Here is a 15,370-nt window from a genome sequence, read left to right as displayed (position 1 = left end):
CCGGCTGACTACAATATGGTTGTCTTCAAGTCTAATGTAAATAAGTTCTTGATGAGCCGTTCCATATAAGTTATCAAATTTACCGAATTTCCATTACTAACGATTACTACAATATTATCCCATTGGCTACTGTACACTCTTTAACCCTTATCCTTGAGTGGCCTCTTGGCCTTGATAATGTGGTTATGCCTGTGTAAAAAAAAAAAAAAGTGTGAGGAAGAAAGATGTGGGAAAAAAGGAGGAAGAGAAAAAGGCAGAGAGAGGCTGAGAATGTGTTGACTATTCCACCTCAAAAGAAATACCATCACAAGCCCAACCTTAAAGATCTCTTCAACAAAATAAAACCATTAAAAATTATGCACTTTCTAAAAGAAATAAATTTATTTACCAAAATATAAACCGACCTCCCAAACTTGGTGCACACAATAACACACCAAAACCATAATATAGAACTAGAATAATCAAACCATGAACATAACAGTTAACTGACATTGAATCGAACAAACCACAGCAAACAATATACTAACCACCTGCAGTTGCAACACTATATTAGACAACTAACTCACTTGATAAACTAAAAATATTAGAACTTGGAAACGTATATATAGCTTTTCCACAAAATCTGTGACCTTAAATGACCATAGATTGATTGCTAGGTCATCAAGCCTAAGCAAACAAACTATTATGTTATTTTGTAGCCCCGAGCAACGCCAGGTAACTTTGCTAGTAACTTAAAAAGTAGAATTTATTGGGGATGAGGGTGAATTAATATGCTGCAGAGAGCTGCATTGTTTTAAAACTGTTAACATATTGATGCATTCCTTTTTATAGATTTATTTTGTCATTTTTTTTTAAAACATTTTTTGTGATTTTCATTTTTTTTTTTTTTTTTTTTTTTCTCTGTAGACTTCAAAGAGAACTTGCTGAGATTACAGTTGACCCACCCCCAAACTGCAGGTGAGTAATTAATGAATCCAGATTTGTGAATGAGATATTTAGCTGACATTGCACAATTTTATTTTGCCTTGAGTAATTAATTCATGATCAGTCATTTCTTGGCCAGCATAAGTTTTGAACATTTAATGAAAAAAAAAAAAAGAAGTGGAACAAGTTGTTTTTTATTTTAATTTTATTTCTTATTTTTCAGTGGTAAGAGTAGCAATTTTTAAGGTGGAAAGAGGATTGTGATTGCCTTTTACCGACCATTTTTTTACCAAACTTTTTTTTTTTAATAACCACTTTATTTTTATCAACCATTTTTTTTACTAACCATTTTTTTCCTTTATTTGTTTGCCAACCTTTTTCTTACCAACTTTTTTTTACTGAACATTTTTTACCAACAATTTTTTTCCTTTTTTTTTTTTTTACCAACTATTTCTTCTTACCACCCTTCTTCTTACCACCCTTCTTACCAACCTTCTTACCAGCCTTCTTCTTACCAGCCTTCTTCTTACCAACCATTTTTTGCTGAACTGTTTTTTACTAACCATTTTTTTAATCAAGTTAGGGCAAAATCTTTTTCTTGTTTGAAGAAGGGCCATTTTAACTGTTGTAATTAATTTGATATATATTATTACATATCACGATTAATTTATGATTTATATATTTAATTTATATAATTTATATATTTAATTTATATAATTTATATATTTAATTTTAATAATTTGATATATATTATTACATTTTCAACATATCACGATTAATTTATTTGATATATATTATTACATTTTCGACATATTATGATTAATTTATTTGATATATATTATTACATTTTCGACATATCACGATTAATTTATTTGATATATATTATTACATTTTAGATATATATTATTACATTTTAGATATATATTATTACATTTTCGACATATCACGATTAATTTATTTGGTATATATTATTACATTTTCGACATATCACGATTAATTTATTTGATATATATTATTACATTTTAGATATATATTATTACATTTTCGACATATCACGATTAATTTATTTGGTATATATTATTACATTTTCGACATATCACGATTAATTTATTTGATATATATTATTACATTTTCGACATATTATGATTAATTTATTTGATATATATTATTACATTTTCGACATATCACGATTAATTTATTTGATATATATTATTACATTTTCGACATTATGATTAATTTATTTGATATATATTATTACATTTTCGACATATCACGATTAATTTATTTGATATATATTATTACATTTTCGACATATCACGATTAATTTATTTGATATATATTATTACATTTTCGACATTATGATTAATTTATTTGATATATATTATTACATTTTCGACATATCACGATTAATTTATTTGATATATATTATTACATTTTCGACATATCACGATTAATTTATTTGATATATATTATTACATTTTCGACATATTATGATTAATTTATTTGATATATATTATTACATTTTCGACATATTATGATTAATTTATTTGATATATATTATTACATTTTCGACATATTATGATTAATTTATTTGATATATATTATTACATTTTCGACATTATGATTAATTTATTTGATATATATTATTACATTTTCGACATTATGATTAATTTATTTGATATATATTATTACATTTTCGACATATCACGATTAATTTATTTGGTATATATTATTACATTTTCGACATATCACGATTAATTTATTTGATATATATTATTACATTTTCGACATATTATGATTAATTTATTTGATATATATTATTACATTTTCGACATATCACGATTAATTTATTTGATATATATTATTACATTTTCGACATTATGATTAATTTATTTGATATATATTATTACATTTTCGACATATCACGATTAATTTATTTGATATATATTATTACATTTTCGACATATCACGATTAATTTATTTGATATATATTATTACATTTTCGACATTATGATTAATTTATTTGATATATATTATTACATTTTCGACATATCACGATTAATTTATTTGATATATATTATTACATTTTCGACATATCACGATTAATTTATTTGATATATATTATTACATTTTCGACATATTATGATTAATTTATTTGATATATATTATTACATTTTCGACATATTATGATTAATTTATTTGATATATATTATTACATTTTCGACATATTATGATTAATTTATTTGATATATATTATTACATTTTCGACATATTATGATTAATTTATTTGATATATATTATTACATTTTCGACATATTATGATTAATTTATTTGATATATATTATTACATTTTCGACATTATGATTAATTTATTTGATATATATTATTACATTTTCGACATATCACGATTAATTTATTTGATATATATTATTACATTTTCGACATATCACGATTAATTTATTTGATATATATTATTACATTTTCGACATATTATGATTAATTTATTTGATATATATTATTACATTTTCGACATATCACGATTAATTTATTTGATATATATTATTACATTTTCGACATATCACGATTAATTTATTTGATATATATTATTACATTTTCGACATATCACGATTAATTTATTTGATATATATTATTACATTTTCGACATATTATGATTAATTTATTTGATATATATTATTACATTTTCGACATATCACGAATTATTTATTTGATATATATTATTACATTTTCGACATTATGATTAATTTATTTGATATATATTATTACATTTTCGACATATCACGATTAATTTATTTGATATATATTATTACATTTTCGACATATCACGATTAATTTATTTGATATATATTATTACATTTTCGACATTATGATTAATTTATTTGATATATATTATTACATTTTCGACATATCACGATTAATTTATTTGATATATATTATTACATTTTCGACATATCACGATTAATTTATTTGATATATATTATTACATTTTCGACATTATGATTAATTTATTTGATATATATTATTACATTTTAGACATATCACGATTAATTTATTTGATATATATTATTACATTTTCGACATTATGATTAATGTATTTGATATATATTATTACATTTTAGACATATCACGATTAATTTATTTGATATATATTATTACATTTTCGACATATCACGATTAATTTATTTGATATATATTATTACATTTTCGACATTATGATTAATTTATTTGATATATATTATTACATTTTCGACATATCACGATTAATTTATTTGATATATATTATTACATTTTCGACATATCACGATTAATTTATTTGATATATATTATTACATTTTCGACATATTATGATTAATTTATTTGATATATATTATTACATTTTAGACATATCACGATTAATTTATTTGATATATATTATTACATTTTCGACATTATGATTAATGTATTTGATATATATTATTACATTTTAGACATATCACGATTAATTTATTTGATATATATTATTACATTTTCGACATATTATGATTAATTTATTTGATATATATTATTACATTTTCGACATATTATGATTAATTTATTTGATATATATTATTACATTTTCGACATATCACGATTAATTTATTTGGTATATATTATTACATTTTAGATATATATTATTACATTTTCGACATATCACGATTAATTTATTTGGTATATATTATTACATTTTCGACATATCACGATTAATTTATTTGATATATATTATTACATTTTAGATATATATTATTACATTTTCGACATATTATGATTAATTTATTTGATATATATTATTACATTTTCGACATATCACGATTAATTTATTTGATATATATTATTACATTTTCGACATATCATGATTAATTAATTTGATATATATTATTACATTTTCGACATATCATGATTAATTTATAACTTTTTCATATTTTCCTGCAATATTCATGATATTGCTCATCCTCACAACTCTGCGGACCAGAAATATCCAAGGAGAATGTGGTTGGGAAATCTTACCCGATCCTGCATATTCTCCAATTTAGATGAACTTGGCTTGACATCATGAGATGAGATTGAACAGTCGGGTTGGATTCATATTTCACATCAAAACCTTAAGTGAAGGAATTTCTAAGCTTATTGACAGATGGAATCAAATTATAGAGAGCAAAGGTCATTGTTTCCCAGTTTTCATTTTGAAGATTAAATTATAAAAAAAATTTTTTTTTTTTTTTTTTTTTTTTTTTTACCTATCCCTAAACTGCAGATTAGAAATTATCCTCAGATTTGAGAACCAGATATTTGACAACACAGGACTTTTTTCCCTCGGCACTCAAAGCCACAGTGTGGGATATCTCTGAAACGACCTTTCTCTGTTGCATTTTGCTAGTCTTATGTAGTTCTAGGTGGTCCACTCTTCCAGGTTTTGCCTTTTCTATTCGAGAGGGCATTAGTATTACTAATCGCCTGAGGAGCCTCTACTTGAGAATGCCAACAAAGCTATCTAGGCATTTTTACAGGCTAGAGTGCTAACTCTTCAATTCTACTTTCTGACCTTTGTTTCCTATATTCCTGCCATGGGAGGGCGATAATATCATCCACATTTTAGCTAGGCACACAGTGTGGTATCTTTTCTTATGCTGCACTTTGTATTTTCTGTATTCTGTTAGTGAAGAAGTCCTTCTAGACTGAGGTAACATTTATGACGTTCTTTGAACTTGTAGCGGTTGAATTGTTAAGCGATTCTGACGAATGCTAAAAAGCAAATGACTCTAATTGCTTACAATCTTTCTTTGCTTTGTTTGGATTTGCTTTTCTTGTAATTGAAATTATCCTCAGATTTTATAACCAAATATAAATATGATATAAACGATTTGTAACATCCCTTGAGTTCGGGTAACCGTGGCTATAGAAGATAATATAGCTTAATCCTATTGACTGGTTCTTGTTAGATCACTAAACTTGTCTTTTTCTCTTTAAAAAAATTGTTTTTGTTTTTTTTTATTGTTAATCGCCTGAGGAGCCTCTACTTAGGAATGCCGACAGGGCTGCTTAGGTATTTTAGTTTTTTTAAATTTTGGAAGCCAGAATGCTTCTTCTCGAAGGCGCTGGCTCTTGAATTCCACTTTCTTGCATTTGTGTCACATATTTGTACCATGGGTTGTTTTGGCCGTTTTTGTTTTACGGCATATCAACCCTTTTCGGGTTATTTAATGCCGAATCCAAAGATTTTGAATAAAAATTTTTGTTTTCAAGTCGGTTTCTATTTAACCCATAGTTGGGACCTTAACAGGTACTACCTGTTAAGTTTTGAGACATTTGTGTTGAACAAAGATGGCGGCATAGTTCAGATCAGTAACCAAGATGGCGGCGTAGTTCAGATCAGTAACCAAGATGACGGCGAAGAATTAAATGCTGTCCGTGACGTAGCAAATGGCAAACTGATTGAATCCAAAATTCGACGATTTTTATAATAATTTTGCGACGTTTTGATTGGTTGTTTAGCACAGCCGTTGGTTATAAAAATGATTGGCGAATCCATTCGTCTCATACCCCCATTGGAAGTCAAAAACTTTTTACTCCGGGTCAGAGTGGACTTGGGAGCAATTGCAATTAAAGGGTGGCTTCACACTCCCCAAAGCCTGCAAGCTGGGGCCTCACCACTGGATATAGTTTAAGGTCATATCCAGGATCTATACCATGGGAGGGCGATCAATAACATCCTTCACCTTTGGGGTAACTGTGGCTGTAAAAGCTGATACACCATTATCATATTGACATATTAGTTCTCGTTGGATCACTAAAGTTAAGCAACGTTGAGTCTGTTGAGTACTAGATGGGTGACCATTTGAGAATACCACGTGCTGTATGTAGGGGGATGTTGGAGGAAACCAGTTCAACCTGCCTAGGCTGAATGCTACAATAGAGTAAAATGCTGGTAGAAAATGTCCATGAATAGTAAAAAAGAAACGATTTGAAAAACAAAAACTAAAAAAAATCTATGATGTATGCAGCCATAACGAAACAAAAAAATATTCCTAAAATGAATTGATAAAGTAGTTTTATTTTTATATAAGAAAATCAAATTTATTTTGACTAACAGAAGACCGGCTGTCTAAAAATCTCCAAGGACTCGTGGCATAGTGTGTTGCTTCACAAGGCAAGACAAAAAATATCGACCACCCGACACGATCCTGAACACTTCTGTCGATTCGAACCCAAACAATTCTGTTGATTTGACATGACACGATCCCGAACGACTCTGGCAAAAAGACACCAGTGCAACCTTGGCAGTTACTCCCTAAATGACTTTGATAACTGCTTTTTATAGTTTTTTCGCTGTAGGTAGGCCAGACCAAGACATTGACATACAATTCTTGAACGCTTCCATGCATGCTCGTCACATAGTGTATAAAATATTTGGTAAAATTAGGTTGTAAGTTATATTCTTTTGGAGATTGAAGGTTCAATCCTCAGTGCGGGCGGCACACAAAATAAATTTGAAAATTACTTGGGATTTCTATCCACTAATGACTGATGGAATGAGTGAATGCTATTGCTCTGGATTAAATAACGGGTTCCGTTCAAAATTTTGCACAGATTCCAGAGTTTGGAAGAACTATTCAACAACAACACCTTCAACAAGATACGCCTAAAGAAAATCAGAGATTACATCGATTGATACGTGAAAATTACACTCAAGATGAGAACAGTAATCCGAGGGGTCCAAATGATACGAATTATACTATTAGCATTTTTTAATTCTTAATTTAGTTTACTGTACTATTTCAGATTTTCATTGTCATAAGACCATATTCTGCGGAGTAATGTAGCATCTATTCTGTGATCATGATACTGTAACGTGACCATTATGCTCAAACCGTGTTTGTTAGTTAAAACCTCAATTTTATTACATGTTGGAAAACTTATTGAAAGTTCCAACGTTTTTTTTTATTTTTTTTTTTATTTTTTTATTTTATTTTATTTTATTTTTTTTATCAGGAACTATCTAATAAATTAGGCTACAATAAACTCATTTCCTCTCTCCCAAAGAAAAATGACTTGATATAAAGATCAGGATTTGAACACCTGTGCATGTATAAATAGCTTAAAACTTAAACTTGACTATTGAATGATTGTAATTTGGACTTTTTTTTTTTTTTTATTTTTTTTTTTTTTTTTAGAGTAAATTGGTACCTTTTTTTTTTAATACCTGTTTTATGCATGATTTTGGGTTCCATGAATATTCCTTTATTCACGAAATATATATGACCTGTGTTAGTCCTATCGAAAAGTCCATAATTTCCAGGAAGTTTATATCTTTTGAAAAATCATCCGGCACCGTTAAAAAGAAAAACCAACAAACAAAAATAAATAAAAATCCGACTCGGCTTTTCTTTATTTTTTAACACCAGTTGTTTATTACCGTTTTTCTTTCTCCTTAACTTGACACTAGCTTAAAGAGTCTTTCTCTACCACTGCGGGGCCACATGTCCATCTCCCCTAACTGTGTTTTTCTCTCTGCTCCGCTACATGTTGGCCGTAAACAGCCATTTTTAGTCTTCGACTTCAAGCTACATCATTTTCAACTATACTTTTTCTTCTCCGACCACGTGGTGTCCTTTTTTTTTTTTTTTCTTTTTACAAAGTAGTCACCACTTCTCAAGGCCCGGAAGCCACTCAGAGATAAGGGTTATTGCGTGTACAGTAATCAATGGTATAGTATCGTAGTAATCGTTAGTATTGGAAATTTGATAAAGTGTCTTACTTAAGGGGGCGGTTCATCAGGAATTTGTTTATGTTGGACTTGAAGACATCCAGGTTGTAGTCAGGTGGGAAACAGGTAAATGGAAGAGAGTTCCACAGGTGTGCACTTCTAAGAAAGAATGGAATCTATGTTTTGGTTTTGGCACAGCTAAAGAGTAGGGAAAATTTTTGACAGTGGTTTCAGCTAGACGGGTGTTTATCGTGAAAGATTGATGAAGGGGGGACCAGAGATTGGAGCTCAGACGTGCACTTGCCATGGAAGTAACGATTTAAATTTAAAGTGGAACATCAGTTTTGCATATAAATTGCACATAAAATTACCACCTTTTCCTTTTCTATCTCACACACTTACTAATTTGAATATGTGTTTTTTTTTTTTGCAAGCCAGCTATCTTGCTGCTCCTGCTAATATTTTCTCATGTGCTCGTACACGCTCTGTTACAATATCTCCCTTGTCATGATTTCATCCTTCCAAGCATTTGAAATTTATTCATAACTCTTCCAGAGTTGTAGTTAAGAACTTTTTTTTTTTTTATCTCATTTTTGTTTAGCATAATTTTCTGTTTTTAGGAGAACAATAGTCTGAAGAATCCAAAATACAAATTACCACAAATTACCAATTTTCATCTAAAAAAAAAAAATTGAGAAATATAATATTTTATTTTTATTTTTTTTTTTCGTCTACTGAATAAATAATAATAAATACTGAATAAATAATAATAAATAAACATGGATTTAAAAGACCAAAAAATCCAACTTTGATCTTCGGTACCCGTGTTTGGCCTTTGGAGCCCATGTTGCAGTGGATAGAGACGTTGATCTCTACAGTTCCAGGTGAGCATTGTCTGAAGATAGCGGTTTCAATCCTATCCAAAATTGGCCAGAGGCTTACTTGGCCAAAATGTGGTGAAACGACAACAATTATGGAAGGCAGTAATTGCTGAGGATGCAGTTAAAAGATTTGGAGTTCTTATCCCATTGCAGTTACCACCTGACGAAGGCCAGAGGAATAGTTGGCTGAAACGTTGTGAAACAACAACTAAAAAAGATGAGGATAATAGTTCGCAATAAATTTAATATAAATGATACTCCTCTCAAAAATGAATTCCAAAAAAATCATAAATATTTTCTTTTTTTAGTGCTGGTCCAAAAGGTGATAATTTGTATGAGTGGGTGTCGACAATCTTCGGACCAAAGGGATCAGTATATGAAGGTGGCGTCTTCTTCCTTGATATTCACTTTACAAACGACTATCCATTCAAGCCGCCCAAGGTAAGTACCCATCATTGCAGCCTTAATCTACTCCCAACATACTGTTATATATTAGGGACCCTACATTGATGGTGATTAAGTTAGCTAGTTTAAATTTTGGCAAGGGTCACACTGAGTGCATGATAGCACAAATCTGCAAAATGGAATCATTCCCAGGATTGAATCAAAGATGGCTAACGTGTAAGGTCCAAGCTGAACATATGAGTTTGAAATGACAAATGACAACACGTTTTTTAAACTGGGAGAAACAAAGATTTTCAAATCTGTATCTCTGTGAAGGCCCCGCAAAGGAGACATTGGCAATAATGTAGAAAACTTTGATAATTGCCAAGTGCGAAATGTTACCTTGATATCTTCATTTTCTGCATACAAAAGAAGCTATGATAAAAGATAGCACATATTTTTCTTTAATGAAAACAAAACTCTGCAAACGCATTTTATTATGTGTACCTGAGCAACATGCCAGTTACGTCTATAACTTTGCATATACATACATGTGTACTTGCATAGATACGCACATACAAGAAAAAATGATTTAATGCAGTTGAAACAATTGCTTGTGAGAAATATTTTGTTTAAATAAAATAAATAATATTAAGTATCAGCATAAGTTTAAATAATAAAATAGATTTGAAACAAATTACTTTTCTGCAGAATTTTCTCATTAAGGAATATCAAACACATATCTGATGAAGAGATTTTTCTCGAAATATTACAATATAAATCCTACACATGACCAAACTAATGCAAGTAAAAATACAATACATGTAAAATTATTAATATTTTTTATATACATATATTATTTCTGCCCTTTTAAGAAATGTTTATTATTGTCTGTGAATAAAAAGTTGATCAGTTGACCTGCAAGATCGTGACAGTCACTTGATCACTGTAAATCGACATTTAATGTTTATGCTTTTATGAATGTCTAAATTCACTTGGATATTGTTACGGTTGATGGTGGCCCTGTGGTTATGTTCCCTTCAAATGGAAACAGAGGTAGCTTTGTTGTGGGGATTCAAATTCCATGATCCATGGCAATCGTAACTTCCTGTACTGATGATTCCAAAAGGAAGAAAGACTAGTGTCTGTAGGTATTAAAAATGATTATTTATAATTGTGTGTGTGTGTGTGTGTGTGTATATGTATATATATATATATATATATATATATATATATATATATAATTATAATTATTATATATATATATTATTATATATAATAAGTGGATTGAACTTACAACTGTCGCGTTGACAGTCGACAGCTCTCACCATTTGGCTACGAATCAGTGTCGTAAATATATATTTTATTTCTGCCTGGGGAAGTGGTATTATTCACTGGAGAGCCATATATTTAATAGTTGTCCTGTTTTTAAATCTCTGAAACAGCTGCATGGTAAGAAGCTGATGATCCCCGTTTTCTATTTACAAAATTTTAGCTTTTCATCCTTATATAATTTCTCTTTTATATGAAGACTTTTGAGAAATCATGCAAGTGCTATTTCCATTTTACAATTTTAGTTAAGTTTTTTTTTTTTTTTTTTTTTCTTATATAATTGAATTCTCTTTTGTAATTATAAACTTTTTAGGAATTGGATTATGTAGGTGCTAAGTTTGCGATAGTGTTACGTTTTTTTTTTTTTTTCTAGTCTAATGGGTAAAAGGAATGCCGCAAACGTATTGATTGGAAATAAAAAGATTGAAAAAAAAATAAATAATTTGAAAAAAGAAATTTTATTACAAAGAAAAAAGAAAATCAAAATAGAAAGGAAAACGAATTTCTAATAAGCTTTTTACAATTGTTAGTGCAAGGGGAATAACTCTGTTTTCTAGTTATTTCCCTTTTGATTGAAGTAATTGTTTGTTTATAGTAATGTTTGTTTTTATCTTTTAGATATAAATGCTTTTTGGTCAAATATAATTCAGAAAAATCTATATTTACCAGTTTTTGATGAGATTTTTTTCTATGTCCAGTTCGTCTGTTATTTAATGACTCGAATTTTGCTTGTGATTTCTTCGGTCAGAGTCATAAGGTCTGGTCACCTAATGAACATTTCCCAGCGCTGTATTATAACTGACTATAAATAGCAATCGTCTGCTATTTATAGTTGTCGCTAGAGAAGGTTCTAAAAAAAACAGAAAAGAATACTTTTCTGTTCCATCTTTTTGAAAAAAACGTTTTGCATTCAAATTTTAAAGTAATACTTTTTATATTATTTAATATAATCCTTTATTGTTATCTTTTTATTATGGAAGTTATATTTTATATTATTATATAATATTTTAAGTATTTTCATTTTGTTCTAATTATTATTTTAATAATTAGTTTTATTTTATTTTTTATTATGTTATTATTTAGATAATTAATATCTTTTGTGTAATAAATCATAAGTTCTTCATATCATAAGAGGTTAAATTTAGTTTCTTTTTTTTTAATTTAAACTGCATTCTTTATTTTTATTTTACATTTTTTTAATTCAAAGCTTCTTTATATATATGTATATGTAATGGTTGTATAGATTGGTTTCCTAGATGTAAATCCAATGAAACCTGTGTAATTATTAAAGAGTGCTCAATAGAGGACAGAGCTGGTATATAGTCTGTTTATTATGCAAACATTATTGGTTACATATGTGCATACATGTTTCAGTGGAATTCCAATTCAGAGACCACCTCATCAGATCAAAAAGGGTTTTAATATCGCTCCTTTTTTGAGCTGATGAAATGGTCTCTTTGAATTGGGGTCCCACTGAAACATGTATGCACATATGTAATCAATGTTTGCACAATAAACTGACATATATGTGTGTGTGTGTGTGTCTTCACACATACATTATATTAGTTTGTGGGAAATATTCATCATCTTTTGATTTTACTTTGTTTTTTAATGTAAAAACCCCTACTGATGAGACCAATTTAGCATATCTCGCTTTCTTATGGTAAATATATGATTTTAAAATGATTAAAATAAATTCTTTTAAACTAAAAGTGATGAAGATGGGGGGGGGGGAAATGTCGCTTTTGATGGTTAAAACACAGAAGAAAATGATTTTTAATTGTTGTAAAAGCTCTAAATTGTTTCAATTTCTCCAGTCTAGATGAACTTTGAGATATAATTTTGTACTCCATGCAATAACAAATAATCGTCTTTTGATTTTTCTTTTTAATGTAACAAAAACCCCTGCTTACGAGACCAATTGAACATATCTTACCTTTTGTTTTTTCCATTCCAGGTGACCTTCCGTACTCGGATATACCACTGTAATATAAATAACCAGGGTGCAATCTGTTTAGATATCCTGAAGGACAATTGGAGCCCGGCACTGACTGTATCCAAAGTCTTGTTGTCCGTTTGCTCTCTCCTTACAGACTGCAACCCACGGGATCCTCTCGTTGGCAGTATTGCCACACAGTTCCTAACAAACCGCGAAGAACACGACAAGACCGCCCGCCAATGGACCAAGAAGTTTGCTACCTGAGTGCCACCAGATCATTTAGATTCTTGGACTTTCTTTGTGTTGATGTTCGTCTTTCTATTCATGGACGAAGCATCCTTGGGTCGTCTCCTCTTCCCCTCCTCTCACATGACTTATATATCTAGATCAGTTTCTTGCTATGTGAGCATCTCATTATGATAAAACTGTGGACAACATAAGCAAAAAAAAAAAATAAATAAAATCATAAAATAAAAGCTGGGTAAATGTTTTGCAGTTCTGGTATGTTTAAGAAAAAAAATAAGTTTCTTTTCAAATTAAAATATATTTTTTTTAAATTAGTATTAAAATTTTTCTTTTATTTTTTTATTTGAAAAAAATTTTTTCTTTACACCATAAAAATTTTTTTCTAATTAAAAAAAAAAAAAAATTAATTTGCAAAATGTTTTTGTAATTTAAAAAAAGAATTTTAATTTGGAAAAATAAATTTTTTTTCTTTACATCATAAAAATGTAATTGGAAGAAAATATTTTTCAAATTAAAAATTTTTTTTTTAATTTGAAAAAAAAAATTTTTTTCCTTACATCATAAAATATGAAAGAACAACAAAATGGATCTTGAAACAACAAATAATAATAATAAAAAAAAGCCAAGAAAAATGCCCCCCCCCCTTCTTCTTCAACCAATGAACAAACAAAAACACTCAAAAAAAATGAACTGACTTTAAAAAAAAAAATGAAAAATTCCACCTGGGGTTGGGGGGATCTGAGTGGGGGGAGTTTGGAAGCGTATGGGAGGGGGGAAATAATTGAATAAAACTGAAAATAAACAAATAAAAGTATATAAAAAATAGCAAAAAAAATGTACAAATTGTTGGCTTTTTTAAAAAATAAACAACATACAATCTTTCCTTCAATTAGGTAAAAAAAAAATTAGTTCCCTCCTTTTTAAATTTTTCTTTTTACCTAATTTTTTTTTACCTAATTTATTTTTTACCTAATTTATTTTTCAGAAAACAACAAAAATTATTTATATCAATATTTTTTGTGAATTTGTAAAGAAATATGTTCATGTCTGCTTCATAAAAAAACTTTTTGTATTGAAACGTTTGTAAAAATGCTCTTAACCCTCATTGCGTTGTTATAGGAGTACTTTACAAAAACAGCACCGACTTTAAACATAATTCTTTCATTGACAGTCAAGTCTTGCAAAATCAGGAATACACTGTCTTTAGATTCTTTGCTATTATGATCGGCCAAAATATGTTTGGGTGACTTGAGTGTTTAGCGTCACCTTACCCTCTATTTCACGACGAACCTATTGCCAAATTTTGCTAGAAAGTTTCAAATCCTCCATCTTTATCATAATTTTCAGATTAAGTTTGAAGATGAGAATAACATAGGAAAGGTGGAGGTTTGATCTTCCGTAAAATTATTTCTGTTTTGTTTTATTTTACTTCAAAGTTCTCAGAAATCAAGGGGCCCACAACCTGGGGCTAATATTTGAACTCTATATGAGATACATATTCGAATGTTCTTTATCGCTCAAACACTGAGTTAGTAAAGAAACTGAGAACATAATTTTCCTTTCCCCAATCAACCATTTTCATATGTTGTAGTACATCTTTTGGTCTCTTGGTCTTACTGAATTCCAGGACAAGAATTTATCTAGTCTGGTGGAGTATCCAGCTCCATGCTATTACTTGAGATAACATCACTTGGAGAAGATGCGCCATTCCTCGGAAATGCTAATATGGGTTAGCCATAGTGAGGAGATCTTATTTGGGCGGCGAATACAAAATGTGATTTTGAATATTTGGTCAGAGTTTACTTCTAGGGAAAAATATCCTCATGCCAGGTTATTCTGGCAAACTCTTGTACAAAGAGACTTTAGACACTCGAGGATAGTGCCTAGTAGGCATTCAAGTTCTCTCTGTGTCGACCATCTCATGAC

At 28.9% G+C, this 15,370-nt stretch overlaps 1 protein-coding gene across 2 annotated transcripts in view; it reads left to right on the top strand.

Annotated features, from left to right (window-relative positions):
- LOC145268797 (ubiquitin-conjugating enzyme E2 E1-like) overlaps window positions 1-13,884 on the top strand; it is a 92,708-nt gene extending 78,824 nt beyond the window's left edge. For both annotated transcript variants that reach the window (XM_080124412.1, XM_080124413.1), the window contains exons 3-5: window positions 907-957; window positions 9,852-9,984; window positions 13,217-13,884. In XM_080124412.1, the coding sequence (XP_079980538.1) occupies window positions 907-957; window positions 9,852-9,984; window positions 13,217-13,462 (430 nt within the window). In that variant the 3' untranslated portion in view covers window positions 13,463-13,884. The remainder of the gene's footprint in view (window positions 1-906; window positions 958-9,851; window positions 9,985-13,216) is intronic.
- The last annotated feature ends 1,486 nt before the right edge of the window (window positions 13,885-15,370 follow it).

The sequence above is a fragment of the Euprymna scolopes genome, chromosome 44 (genome assembly GCF_053919585.1).
Source record: "Euprymna scolopes isolate OS-2025 chromosome 44, ASM5391958v1, whole genome shotgun sequence".
In the NCBI taxonomy this organism is placed as follows: domain Eukaryota; kingdom Metazoa; phylum Mollusca; class Cephalopoda; order Sepiida; family Sepiolidae; genus Euprymna; species Euprymna scolopes.
Note: the sequence above shows the minus strand (reverse complement) of the source record. Positions and strands in the feature narration are given on the sequence as shown.